This window comes from Taurulus bubalis (genome assembly GCF_910589615.1).
Source record: "Taurulus bubalis genome assembly, chromosome: 3".
In the NCBI taxonomy this organism is placed as follows: Eukaryota; Metazoa; Chordata; class Actinopteri; order Perciformes; family Cottidae; genus Taurulus; species Taurulus bubalis.
In genome coordinates, this window is record NC_136591.1 from 21662362 (window position 1) to 21677044 (window position 14683).

Below are 14683 nucleotides of genomic sequence, written 5' to 3' on the forward strand. Positions count from 1 at the left end.
ATTATCCGAGGCCAGTTGGATCATTTTACAGCCGGAGGACCCCCCCTCACCCTTTGCAGTCTCCTGGACAATGAGGATTAAACTCCTCTTGTTCCTCAACTCCAAAAAACGGCAGGACGACAAAGACACTATTCCTCCTGGGTCCCCTGGCCGTGGCTGGAAGCTGAGCTGAGCTGAGGAGGGAGGGAAGGAGGGAGGGAGTGAGGGGGAGGAGGGAGGGAGGCAGGGAAGCAGGAGGAGGCAGGGGGTCCATCATAAAATTAATCCCTTCACAGTTTCCTCTGGGTGCAAAGTGAGATATGAGGCAGACATGTCTAATGAAACGCTACAGTCATCTAAGGGCACAGCGATAAAAGCAAATATTAAACTAATGGAGCTCGTCATTAGTGCCTCTATTAAGCGGATCGAAAGGGTTGCACTCTCCGGTGATCAGCACGGAAGATTAATCAATACCAATAAAACTTCCCACATTCTACTATTTCAGCGCTCGAACCATGGTTTTATGAGGATATTTAAACTCACTTACCCATAATCCTCAGGGTTGAAACTACATTTATGAGCCTTCATTTGCAAAAGTGGTAAACAGTGGACGTAGTTTGAACTTTAGGAATTATGCTTCTTTACAGTCAGATGAGAAGTTATGATATCACTCCTCATGTCTGTACAATACATACGAAGCCATACAGCCGGAGACGTTAGCTAAGCTATAACATTTTCAAAGCTTTTGATAACTCTATTATATGCTATCTTTTGTATATATTGTGCATTTTTATATTTAATATTGCTTTACTTGTATGTATAAATGCTACTGTAGCGAAACAATTTCCCCTTGCAGGATTAATAAAGTAACTATCTATCTATCTATCTATCTAAAAAAACGAGACATAATGTTCAAGCTTTGGGGAGGAGGATTCTGGACAGAGCCAAGTTACCTTCTGTTTGTCTTTAAGCTAAGCTAAACTAAGCTCTGGCGACCAGACCTCCTGATGCTGTGCGTCCCGAGCCCCGACAAATATCTGTAAAACACAAAAATGTGATAATAATATTATACTTGTTTTCATAGACAATTTCTATGTTCTATCCCACTCATTATTATCTAACCCAATATAGTAACATAAGCAATGCACCACACATCTGAACAGTGCTTCATCAGTCCTTGCTCTGGAGCTTTAGTAGGCTTACTTTTTCCATCGTAAAGTACCTGGCGATGAATATGCGGCGTTCACTTGAGGACTTGACCACTTGAGGATCCCAGTTTGGGGGGTTGAAAACACGTCCTTGTTCTCAGCCCTAAACTAAGTTAACCGTCACCTGGCCAATCTACAAACTATTCCTTCAAAAATTGCATTGTAAGACACAAATAGCGGTCACAATGTACCACTTGAGCAGAAGTGGTACAAAATGTACCTCGAGCATAGTTAATTGAAAGATAAATCCTGTGTAAAAGTGCTGTGTTGTTGAGCAGTGTGTGATCATAGCCCGAGGCATGGTGACTAAAGAGCCCTATGAGGCGAAGTGTCCACCTGAAGACAGAGTGGGCTCAGCATGAGGCAGAGTTTCAGGCTTAGAGAAGGAGACAAATTTAGTTTTCCTCAATGGTTGGAATTACAATTACTGTGGTAAATACTGTTGCTGATAGAGATAGAGGACAAAAGTGCATTTTTTAATGTTGTGATGCTAAGGATCAAATTTACTGGTCAACATCCAAGTGACGGGGACAATAAAAGAGCAGGACAAAAGAAACAGAAGTCCACTGGTCTTAATCTGAGAAAAAGAAAATGTGGGAGTCAATATAGGAACGTAAAGAGAGGAGAGAAAGAACCGAGGAGGAGGGCGAGGAGCACAACAGAACCAGGGGGAGTTAGAGGAGAGAGGAGAGCAGAGGAGGGGCTTTTCATACAAAACAGGTTCTCTTTTACTTATAGAAAAAAAAGAGCAAAAGAAAAGCTTCTTCTCGCCTCCTGGACGCAGTGTCAAACCCAATCAGTGTCGGGTCTGGCAGCGCTGCTCGTCTCCCAGGCACCGGCTCACAATGGAGGCGAGCCTCGGCCGCCACACCTCTCACTTCCAATCTGCGTCCTGCAGGACGGGCCTGAGAGCAGGGGGCCGCGCCGAGGGACAACAATGATCCTCAAAATTTTCAAATTCTCATAAAAAAATCCCTCTGTGCTGAGAATTGGATTAACTAGTAAAAGTAAGAAAACACTCCTCAAGTAGCTTTAGATCAGTTCATGATGATTTGAACAGTTAATGTCAGCTCTTTTTTGTATGTGGCTTAGGATAAACAGCTGGTTGTAGGTGGGGGTTATTGTTCTTAAAGAATTCCAACACAGGTGGAAAGAATGGGACTTAGTGTCAGGGTGCATATATTTAAAGCCAAACACAAACATGGATAAACTGCTCGGCGATTACAACGACCAACAATCCCTGAGCTGTGGAGTCCCGAGCTAATAAACGTGAGCAACAAGGCTTGATCCTTCAAAACCTAGCCACTCAAAAAAAAAAATGTCTATCTTGAACAGACTCCCCCCCAAATCGCATTGTTGAGCAAATCCTGTATTAAAAGGAAAGAGTTGCTCTGCATTTATACTCCTGAAGACTTAAGTTAAGCCAGTGCCTCTGCCACTCCGCAACGCGGGCTTCATCCAGCCCGAGTAAATCCGTCCCTCAATGGCGATTGGCTGAAGCCGAAGGGGCCATCTTTTTCACACGCTTCCTCACTTGCAACCCCCACCCCATCCCATCCACCTCCTCTCGGCTAGTGTTTACCCGTCACCAAACAATGGCTGGTTACTGGCAATTAAACAGCATTTTCCGAGGAATCCGTGGCACTGGTCTAATGGCATTACTGTTGGATGATTCAATCCTTGAATAGTCAACAGGATTTTGCCTCGCACCAGGAAAATACTGCTTCATCGAATTACCCGTATTACATAGATTTACCCAAAGCTTATGATTCAGGGTTCACAGATTACTGCTCTTCTAAAGATGGCGGGAGAAAGCAGTGATAGGCCGAGAGAGCGATGACTCCCAACGCCACAAAAGCCAGGCGCTTCTCTCCCTGGCACGCTCCCCCCGCCCTCCGAAAAAAAGGATAAAGCAGACCCAGGATTTACCCAAAAACCTTTGGAGATTTAGGCAGATAATTAATTTACCTGAATGCTGAGACTTCTATCCTTTTGTTGTTCTTTGCTTTCCTGACTTTAATACTCGATGACGCAAGTCTTGAAAGATGGTTTGCAACAACAACATTTACAGTCAAACACGCACACACCGACGTATAGGAGCCAAACTGCACATTGTGCCCTTTGACCTTCCCCGGGTCGAGTTGACCCGGGCGGCTCGGGGAACCAGGAAGACCGGCCAAGTCCATTATCTCACAATGAAGGGCTAATTACTGGGCCGGCAAGCCTCAAATCACACGGCAGCAGACTGCCTGTCTCTGTCCTCCGCTCACCCAACATCTTAATTGCTCTTTTATTCTCTCTGTTTTCGCCGTGCCTCTCTCCCCGACTCGCTCCCACTCTCGCCTCAGCCATTTCGCACATAAAAGCAAGATGCTAATTGCCTGCTATGGAAATATTGGGCCTGTGATTAGCCAGGCAGAGGGTTTGGCTGGCCTGTGTTTTTCCCCTGTCTGTGTGAGGGAGTGTCGAGCCAGCATGTCGCGGCGTAAGAATAGGAAACTGCGGTTGTCGGCGGTGAAAGGAAATCCATTTTTCTGTCATTCGCAGGCGGGGCCGCGTTATAAGTACACTGTGCTCCAGTGGCAATTTGTCAGACTGCTATGTTGGCAAAATGTTTGCAGAAAATCCGCTTGAACGAAATTACAGGAAAATTAGTTCAGCTCCTCTTAGGCCGAGTTTGATTGCTATCATTAGCATTGACAGAGATTCTAATTACTTCGCCCTCTTGTAGTTTAAATATGTGGACCACCAGTCTGAACCACTAACTGAGTTTACAGAGAAAAGAAAAAAACGATGTGATTAAATGCATAAAACAGGTTGTAGCACATTGGTTGATGACTATTTTATCAGAGTTTGTTCCCCTCACTGAGCCACTGAGACTTATCAATCTGTAGGTAATTTACTAATAATGGCCGCATGTAATCAACAAGATAAAAAAGGATCAGTTTTAATAATCTCCACCTCGAGATAAATATGCAGATGGAAATAAGACCCAGTGGGGGAACTTGCTTCAGCCTCTGCTCTTTATAACTGCTCCGTCTAACCTGCACGTTTTCTGAAAGATTCTTACTTCTACTAAATATTTTGTTTCCCTTTCAACGAAACAAGGCCATCTTTAACCCATCTGTGACTTTAGTCTCCTCCTTCCTCGGGAAAGTAAGTCAAAATCCTCTCAAAGTACAATTCTCTAAGTGTTCATGTACCGTGCTTTCAAATTTAATCCATTACTGATGAAACAAAACATAGCGAGTGGCCAACATGAATTCTATCGCGCTTCTCAAAACCAAGAAGATAGAGTAAAGAGGGTATGAGAAGAGACAGAATACATCATATAAAACAAAGAGAAATAAGTGTTTAATGACTTGATAAAAATCAAGAAAAGGCCATAAAAAGCTAAATTAGTTTAAAGAGGTGCTGATTTGGCCTCTCTGACACTTAGCAGGTGCAACCTTTTCCTCTAGAATGACTCCTTCCTCTATTGAAGTCCCTCCTTTGTAACCTTTAGCTTTTTTTTCCAGACACTTCAGATGTTAGCAGGTTATTTTAGTAACTTTCTTCTTTCAGAGTCCCCTGCCATTTGACCTCGGCCTTGTCCCGCTACCAAACCAAAGCTTTTTGAGCACCAATGGCGGATATTGAAATGCTCTTTCAGACACTTTCTCTTTGCAGTGCTTTGCAAGCGCTTTGTCCGAGATGTTGGAAGAGATGGAGAAGGGAAAGAGCCGATGGGAGCAGTGGAGTGTTTGGGCAGCGCTGCGATTGGTGGTGGGGAGTTTTGGGGGGGGCCAAGAGGGGTGCAGGTCGGCTGTTCAAAGGCTGGCTTTTTGCATTGTTGGTCAGTTGGGGATTAAGGTCCTCTGTGCAGCAGAATAGCCCCTCTAATTAAAAAGGATAAGAAGGCAGAAAAATAGCGAGAGGCACGGGAGGAAGCAAAGAGAGAGGGAGAGCAAATTTGCAGAGAAAAGAAAGAAAAGAAAAACTGTTTTCAGTGTCACTCCTGCAGCCGGGCCCATCGATTCAGACTGGATTAACTTTACACTCCTCCTCCCTCTTTCTCTCACTCTCTCTCCCCCACTCTCTCCCGTCCTTCATTCTTTCTGTCGTGCAATTTCCAAACTTTGTTCTCCACATGCCCTTTATCAACTTGAAAGTACAGTTAAACAATGCATTCAAAGCATTCACATGGGCCCCAAAAAGCTACATGTGTGTATGTTTTCTCCTGAACCTCTTCACAAAAGATTAGCTGCAGTTACAGACTGCCAAAGTTGGTTGTTTCAAAACTATTTTTCAGCAAAAAACAACTATGAAACCAGATCGTTTTTTATTCAGTTGCAGGTTTTGTGAGGAGTGAATCTGTATGCAAGGGGACATTTTGCTGTATGAACCAGGCCACTGACTACTACTAATGTGTGTGTGTGGGTGTGTGTGTGTGTGTGTGTGTGTGTGTGTGTGTGTGTGTGTGTGTGTGTGTGTGTGTGTGTGTGTGTGTGTTCCTCACTATTTGCCGGCATCAGAATGAGAATAGAGAGGCTGTGTGCTGGGCCCCAGATGCTGGCTGACAGTAGGTGGGCTGTTTGCCGTGGGGGTGCCAGGTTGTGTTTTTGTTTGGCCCTCCTCTGTCCCGCCTGCCTCCCTCCCCTCGCCCGATGGGGGGTCCAGGGCTCCCGGGGCCGGTCCATGCTGACCAATACCCAGGTATGAAGCCTCTCAGTTTTGCTAACACTTGACACAGGCCGTGGGAGGTTAACGAGGTACCAGCAGGGACAACACATTCAACCCTCTCCTGGGCAAACCACAAGTGGTGGATGTATCTCAATGAAGGGCATGAATATGGTCTGATGTAGGCCATGCAGTAGTGGGTGAAGATGGGGTTAAAGGGTGATAATACTGCAGGTTATTAAAAAAACAGTACACTCAGCTATCAGAGAAAAAATCAAACCAAAATATCCAGCAAGTCGTTTGTAAATTAGAAATTCTGCAGGGCCAATTTTCCAATTAATTTGGATGGAACTGTTACAGTGTCAGTGGATTTGCTTCGGCGGGCAAAGTAAGTCCATGCAAATGTTAACTGTCAAATGCAACTTTGGTGAAATTTGATATACTTGATATACGGCCGCGCTTCCGCCCATGCCGTATGCCCACAGACCAGCCCCCCATATTATTATTAGCTTGTCTTGTCTCGTTGGCGGTGAGCTAACAAGCTATCAAACCAACAGTGAAATGATGCACAGCTCTGAGGAAAACATAGCAAGAGGGAGTAAACAGCCAAAGGGAGAAAATAGAGCGCTGTTGTGACTGAGAAGCACTAGCATGTTCACAGTTATAGCATGTTAGTTGCTATATAGTTCTAGTCCTCATGAAGCCCCGTCTATTTTGCAAAGACACACCAATTAATTTCACTGTGCCACTTTCTGATAGGCCTTTAACACAACATTTGAAAAGAATGTTTCTGTTGTTTTCCTAAAAAAAAAAAGAAACCACCTTCTGTCTGAAGCTTATGTAGTTTCCTCTGATATTACAGAAGTTCAATATCCAAGGACGCTCGTCGAGACATGTATCGCTTCCGCCGCTGAGCCTATCAATAAATTCATCAATAAGTTCATCAGTGAGCTCTACGCAGCAGATGGCAAAGAAAAAAGAAGCAAGGAGTCATGATGTCCAATACAGTTTACTCTGTGTGTTTGTGTGTATCAGTGTGTAAAAAATGGGTTCGGTTGAGCGAGCCAAGTCATTGATTTGACCTTGAGATGGTCAGCTAGAGTGAACTGAAATGGTTGGTGCAGGAAAAAACTGTAGATCCAACAATAAGCTATGTAGCAGTTACATCCTGAGATAAAAAGATGAATTTAAAATGTGTCTCGCAAGACCCGTAATTTAAATCACTGGAATGCCCCTTTAAAATGTTGAATCAAACAGATTATGGAAATAAACAGTGCTTGAAATTTAAAAAATACCAATAATAATGACTAGTAAATCAAATGTATGCAAACACGGAACATAAGAAGCAATAATGGAACCAGATACTCCAGATGAGGTGTATTCCAAATATGAATTCAGAAGAAGATTTAGGAGATAAAATCCCATAGAAAGGATTCCTCCGATTTGCGTTATCGTTTATGGTCTGTAACCATATTACCCACTCCTATACGCAAACAAAGAGCTGCTGGAGGAGAGAGGAAGCAGCACATCGCGCTCTCCTGATGCCAGCCGGTATTATCCAGCACGCTGAGCGAGAGCGGTATCTCAGTCCCACGATTCTTAGCCTTCAATTCGTCTCCCTAACAGCAGGAGAAACCGTGACTTCGTCAATTGGCCCGGAGACAGGGGGAGGGCATATTGCCACAGACATTAACAAGCGACTTCACCTTTTTTTACAACCACGGCCCCGTTTAGCTGAAACGCTCCCCAGGGCTATTAGATATTTTCCGATGAATTATATATCAGAGCTGAAGATGAAAGGGCTCTGCGTGAGTGAGCCAAGAACATAGCTGTGGGACAACAAGGGGACCAGATATCGGCTGTTTGTTTTATCGCTGAGGGGAAATGGGGAAAACTCAACTTAAAAAGGAACCTAAAACTATTTCAGTCCCCTAATGACCAAAATGCAATATATATATATATATATATATATATATATATATATATATATATATATATATATATATATATATATATATATATATATAAAAAAAATCTTAATTTGAATCTGTATCGATAACACTGACTTTATATAATTGCACTAAATCATAAACAATAGGCTACTGTCAATGGGTCTGGACACAATAGAGTCCACTAGCCTTAAAAAGGTCGTATTGATTTCAGGCTTGTCTAACAAGCCGGCAGCCTCACAGCCTGTTCATCTGGCATGTAGACTCCTAATTAGTTCTCTAACCTGCTGCTTGTTTGGGGGCGTCAATCAAAACCGTCAGTCCGGGGCTGCCGAAGCCAAAGTTTTGGTCAAAATAGACTTGAATTGTAAATTACATTAACACAATTCCATTCAGACGTTTCATTGAATGCTAAATGCAGCAAGTCCCTCTGGACACACATTTAAGGGGTGTAATGGTGGGGGTGACAGAGAAATGCTTTTTTCCCCTCCAAGTGGTTCATGGTGTAACCCAGCAAATTAAATAAGTAACGCACAGCCCATAATTTAGGCTGCGGCCTCGGGCAAAAACATTGGTTTTCATGCACTGGTCAATTTTGAGATTTTAGGCTATTTTACATCCATAACATAACAAGAACACATCCAAAATATACATGTAGGTGTATATTTGACTGCTTTTACTGTATATCAGTGTCTCAATGTGTATTTTCTCAAGTTAGCATTAGATCATGCCAAATTTGCATATATAAACCACATGTCAGAAAGCTTAGAAATAGAATTGTCTTATATATGATAATTGTCTCGTAATCAGAAGTCTAATTGTGTCTTCCATTGTCTTCTAAATGTTTGTAATTTTACAATACATATATTTAAAGTGTCTTTTTTTTCATTCATGAGCCAGATATCAGTAGCACTTACATCAAGTTTCCTTCATATATTCTGAAGGGTTTCACAGTTGTTCCTTTATCATTCATCGCCTGATTTATTCAACATTGTATTCCTAAAGACATGGCAAAAAAAAAAAACAACGTTTTATGCCAGTTATTTTCTGATTTATGGAGTGATACAAAAAATCCACTCAAACATGTTTGACTAATATGTCAACAAAATGAAACGAGAATTTTGAACCTGCCTTCATTCAATTGTTCAGATTTTTGGTCTGGAAATTAGCACATCTTTGTCAAAAAACACGTACAAAATGGAATTAATGTAAGAAATAAACTGGGGAATTGTATTAGTTTTTTATTTATTTTTTTAATTGTAACCACCATGTCTCTCCTTAAAAGAAAGAGGACCTCGAAGTGGTGCATGGCGTACATCCCCCCCCTTAAATCTCCTTTACAGGGTTACACAGACTCAAACCGTGACAGATCCCCGAGAAGTTATTTTCACCTCTCGCCACAAAACAGTGTTTCCGTTTAGCTCGCTCAGCTTTTTTTGACAATCAAGCTGCAGCTCAAATCTCCTGCTTTTTCCCATGCACGCGGGTCTGTGTCGGGTTATATCGGCCACTGTTTGGTCGTCACTAAGCTGCGTGCAGGTGCTCGGCTCTGATTGGCTGCTCTGGATCAACGTAACTATATGTGTGCACGTGTAAACACTTGGAATCGCCTGCTGCAGATAACATGTAATTGAGAAGGGTGTAGGCAGTATATATATATATATATATATATATATATATATATATATATATATATATATATATCCATATATATATATATATATATATATATATATATATGGATATATATATATATATATATATATATATATATATATATATATGGATATATATGGATATATATATATATATATATATATATATATATATATATATATATATATATATATATATATATATATATATATATATATAAAATGATTAACAAATGGCAGCAGGAAGATCATGAGCGCTTCAGGAGCTGATGTTGCCTCCATCCAGCTGCTGCATCCTTTCACACCTCAGCCCATCACAGTTACTCTCATTTTCATTGGCTGCAAAAAAAAGAAAAAATCTTCGCAGTCTCTCTCTCTCAATAAATACTGAGAATCTCTTCGTATTATCCGCATCCAACAAGCTTAGTGGGGAAGGAATAATCAGAGCCGCTTGATTTGCACTCTGCCGAGAGAGGCGTTTTTATATAACAGATAAAAAACATCAACAGCTGAAGTAAGTGACTTAGTTATTTACCTTTCGCTGCAACGCAGGGTGATATGTTGTGTTTAAATGTATTTCAGCTAAGTGATAAGTTGTTTTTAGTTGTTTTTTGTTTGTGTTAATCGACGTTGAAAGCCACCAGGAGCTGCGTGCGATGGAAATGCAGATAGCCAACAGGGAGATAATTGGAGAGGCGTGTTTTTAAGAGGAAACTTTTCTCCCTCCGGCCTCTGTGGGTTTCACGCGCGGAGCAAAGAGGCATTCAACCGAGTAATAGCAGGCCGGTGGAGCGGACCACGACTCCGGATAATACACTCCAACTGCTGGATGTTGGACTACAGACTGTGGGTGTATTCAGCCGTGTAGGAGGGAGGAGTGGACACGTGAAGTCAAGTTGTAGTCCGACGGAACTAAAAAAATTTTTTTTTTAAAACATAGCGTATAAAATTAAAAGAAAAGGCTGTTTATTACAGAAGCTATTGGAATACATGTTATTTTAGACAATACAGTTAAATATTGAATGTTGTCAACAACTCAAATATTATAAAATAAAAGTAATAAAGGTCATATAAACGTGCATATGTCAGTTTGGGAAAGTGAGTTGTAGGGTTGGTTGTGCTGGGGTTAGGAGGGTATGAGGGGGGGTCGGTTGTCTGGCAGTCAGCTGGTCTGATAAATACAATGCCAGTCTTTGTTTTATTTTCGTGACGCAGAAAATTAAGGAGGCCTGAATGCGGAGTCGTGGCTGGCGTCCCTTAATCAGGCCAGCGCGTGCCGTCCGGATTATCTCGTTAATTTCTTACAGAAAGAAGAAGAGGAGGAAAAAAAAAGAAGAAAAAATCTCTCGTAGCCAATAATAATTAATGTCCGGGCATGGTATTTATTATTGAACGGGTGTGGAGCAAGTGACAGATTGAGTGTAGGAGTGGCCGTTATTGGCTCTATAAACGAGGGGTCCGGCTAGAGAGAGGCACCCTGGGGTCCTGGGAACTTTATGCCACAGGTAAGCGTGAATGGGAACGTTACGACAGGCACGCGGAGTAACTAATTAGCTGCTAAGAGACACAAACTAAGTAATACGGTTCATTTAACATTGGAATTTTTTGTTTGGATTTTTTGTTTAGTATGTTTTTCTTACTAGGCCAATTTTTTGTATTACCTAATTCATATGTATTACGTTGTATTTCTAATTTCTAGATTAATATTTTCTATATACATATTTAATCTCCTATATTTCTTCAGGATAAAAAGGTACACGTGTTTCACAAATTATTTATTCCGTAGAGACCCTATATCAGACTATGTATTCTATTCATTGCCGAGTAATCCTTGTCAATATAATTTAGGGTTTAATTTTTATTGTAAAATATTGAATCACTTTAAATAATTGTTATCTGTAATTGTAATGTCAATAGACCTCGTTTGTGGTCCTTTTAACAACAAAGTACACTATTTATGAAGTAAAATATAAGACTGACATTTAGTGGGCCATCTCCTTGTTTGTTTAGATTAAGATTAAGTGCTCCTCTCTAATCAACACGTTCAGATAGTCTCACCTTCCAAATCTAATTACTGGGAGCAATTCATTAGGAAAGGAGGGGAATCGCCGCGAGGAGTGTCAAATATCAGTCAGAATTCACTTTGGGGAATGTCTCCATGTTTCCAATTATTTGCTAAAGTTGTTCTTCGTATTTTAATTTCGTTTAATTTGAATGTACAAGGGTTTTAGTGGAAACCAACAATGGGCCCGATATATAGAAATGAAGACGCTCAGTTGTATTTGAATGAGCGCTCAGTTTGCAGAATTGGCTTCTTTGTTTGTTCCCTAAAGTCTTTTGTTATCAGCATTACTTATCGGTCAACAGTGGGCTTTGTTTCTGCAAATGGCCCCCCAATCAGCTGTCTATTTAGCTTCGCCTAACCTGTGGGTATATGCTAATTGGGAGCCCGGTTGGGGCCCAAAGAGTGTGCGCATTTTAACGACAATGTTTTGTTTTGGTGGTACTAGAGGAGGAGAGGAGTGTGTTTGTGGGGGTGGTAAGGGGCGGAGTTATAGTAGCAGTTAGAGTGTATGTGTGTGTAGAGGGGGGGGGGGGGGGGGGGGGGGGGGTGATGGCGTAAACGCCTGTCAGCCAGACAGAGCATCCTCAGTCCAGCAGGGACAGCTGGGGGTCTCCACTCGCCTTTAAGAGCCTTGCGATTTGGAGGACGCCCACTTCTTTAAACCCTCCGCGGTGCGTAAAGGCTGCGCGTAAAACTCCGCGGACTTTCGACGAAAATCAGCAACCTTATATATATATATATATTAAAAACACGTTCCTGTTCTGTGCCCTGCTCCAGGTTGATCCGGACGAGCTGAAACACCAAAACGGAGACGAGAGAGAGGATTAAAACAACAACACACATTTTGTTTTCTGCCCTATTTTTCTCGTTTTTCTTCGAATCGGCCGCCAGCATGATGTCCTATCTGAAGCAGCCGCCGTACACGGTGAACGGACTGAGTTTATCTACCTCGGGAGTGGACCTGCTGCACCCTTCAGTGGGATACCACGGTAATATACACCAGGGTTATAACAAATACATATATATATATATATATATATATATATATATATATATATATATATATATATATCCAGTTTGCATAATTCGCAAATGACCAACGTGACCAACGTGTATTGTAGTATTATTTTTTACATTAACAACTGCTTTATTAACGACTATTACGTTTCGCCTAGGGATCAAATAATCGATCATATCTATTTTTTTTATTATGCTGCCTCTGAAGTCAAACTGTGTTATTTAGGCTTATACTCCAATTTCTCAGGAACCCCTCGCAAGCAGAGGAGGGAGAGGACGACCTTCACTCGGGCCCAACTCGACCTGCTGGAAAACCTGTTCAACAAGACCCGGTACCCGGACATCTTCATGAGAGAGGAGATGGCCTTAAAGATCAACCTGCCTGAATCCAGAGTGCAGGTGAGCCCCCAACACACACCGTCTTATTCACGGAAGGTCGATAATGATCTGTTCGAGAGGCGAGAAGCTCCACTTCAGGCCGAAGTGTCCTCGTCGTTGACTCATTTCAAGTGCTTAATAACGGGAACTGCTTGTGGCGAGACTTGTCCGTTTCTGAGTTTGAATCCCATTATGAAGGGCAGAGTTAGAAACTCACGTTTTAGGTTACAGTATAAGGAACGTGTGAATATAATGGAAAAGTTGGAAAAATGACAGCCGACATAATTTTCTGGGAAAGCTATGTGCCTTTGTGAACACTTGAACTTGTATTTCGTTTCAATGTTTTAGCACTGCATGGTTTGCAAAGTATCTTAAAACCTTGAAACAGCAAAAGGGACAAAGTTTCTAAATTACATTAATAATTGTTTTCTTATTTCCCACCCCCCAGGTGTGGTTCAAAAACCGACGGGCCAAACACCGCCAACAGGCCCAGCAAACCCAAAGTGGAGCGCAGAACAAGGCGGTCAGCAAGCCGGTGAAGAAGAAAAGCTCCCCTGTCCGAGAAGCCAGCTCGGAGAGCGGAGCCAGCGGGCAGTTCACGCCGCCCTCGAGCACCTCGCTCCCGGCCGTGAGCAGCAGCAGCAGCAGCAGCGCGGCCCCGGTGTCCATCTGGAGCCCGGCCTCCATCTCCCCGCTGTCCGACCCGCTGTCGACCTCCTCCTCCTGCATGCAGCGCTCCTACCCCATGGCCTACACGCAGGCGTCGGGCTACAACCAGGGCTACACGGGCTCCTCGTCCTACTTCCCCGGGATGGACTGCGGCTCCTACCTTTCGCCTATGCACCACCAGCTCTCCGCCGCAGGCTCCGCCATGAGCCCCATGGGGAGCAACGGGGTCTCCGGCCACCTGAGCAACGCGTCGTCAATCTCCTCGTCGGCGTACGGCGCCGCGGGGCTGGGCTTCAGCAGCGCCGCGGACTGCCTGGACTACAAGGACCAAACGGCCTCCTCGTGGAAGCTCAATTTCAACGCGGACTGTTTGGATTACAAAGACCAGGCAGCGTGGAAATTCCAAGTGTTGTGAGAGGAGAGAAATAAAATAAAAAGAGACCCCCCCCCCCCCCGTCCCATCCCGTCCCCCCCCGTCCCGTCCCCTCCCTCCTCCCCCCAAGCTGCAGGCAAATTAAAAAACCCAAGGTTGGGAGCAGCAAGTGCAGCGTTTTTTTCTGTTGTTTTTTTGTTTTTTTGGCCCCAACTTCTACCTCGGGCAGAGCAGAGCAGGACTGCCAGCCGGTTGTCTCCCTTGTTGGGTTAACTTATTGAACATTCAGACCGACTTCTCCCCAACTTTGATCAAGGACACGGAACAAATGTGTTGACCAAAAGGAAAGAGAAAGGATCAAAAGAGCGAGAGATCCAGTAAGCCTAACTTGGTTGAGTGTGAGGAATAGGTCTTTTTTTCTAAGCTCCTTAAAGACTCCCTTCTCTTGTTTTTTTTTAATTTTGTTGGCACGCTGAAGGGCCCCTTTGATCAAAGCGTTGCGCATGAGTGTGTGTGTGTGTGTGTGTGTGTGTGTGTGTGTGTGTGTGTGTGTGTGTGTGTGTGTGTGTGTGTGTGTGTGTGTGTGTGTGTGTGTGTGTGTGCGCGCAGCTCTGACATGAACCTGGATGCACTATTAATTTATGAGAAATGTGTAAAACTAGTTATAAGAGACAATCAGTCTGTTGCGTGTGAGCATAAACGTCCCTTATGTGTTTTTTGTAATTATTTTC

General features: G+C 43.0%; 1 protein-coding gene across 2 annotated transcripts; it reads left to right on the forward strand.

The window, feature by feature from the left end:
* Positions 1-12407: 12407 nt before the first annotated feature.
* On the forward strand, positions 12408-13994 carry LOC306733746 (homeobox protein OTX2-like; the record flags this gene model as incomplete). Of its 2 annotated transcripts, none has more annotated exons than XM_079215039.1 (3): positions 12408-12504; positions 12759-12931; positions 13359-13994. In XM_079215039.1, 3 exons carry the CDS (start codon positions 12408-12410, stop codon positions 13992-13994), a joined length of 906 nt encoding a protein of 301 aa, XP_079071165.1. The 2 variants fall into 2 exon arrangements, with proteins under 2 accessions (XP_079071165.1, XP_079071166.1); XM_079215040.1 differs by having other exon boundaries at positions 12780-12931.
* Positions 13995-14683: the final 689 nt, after the last annotated feature.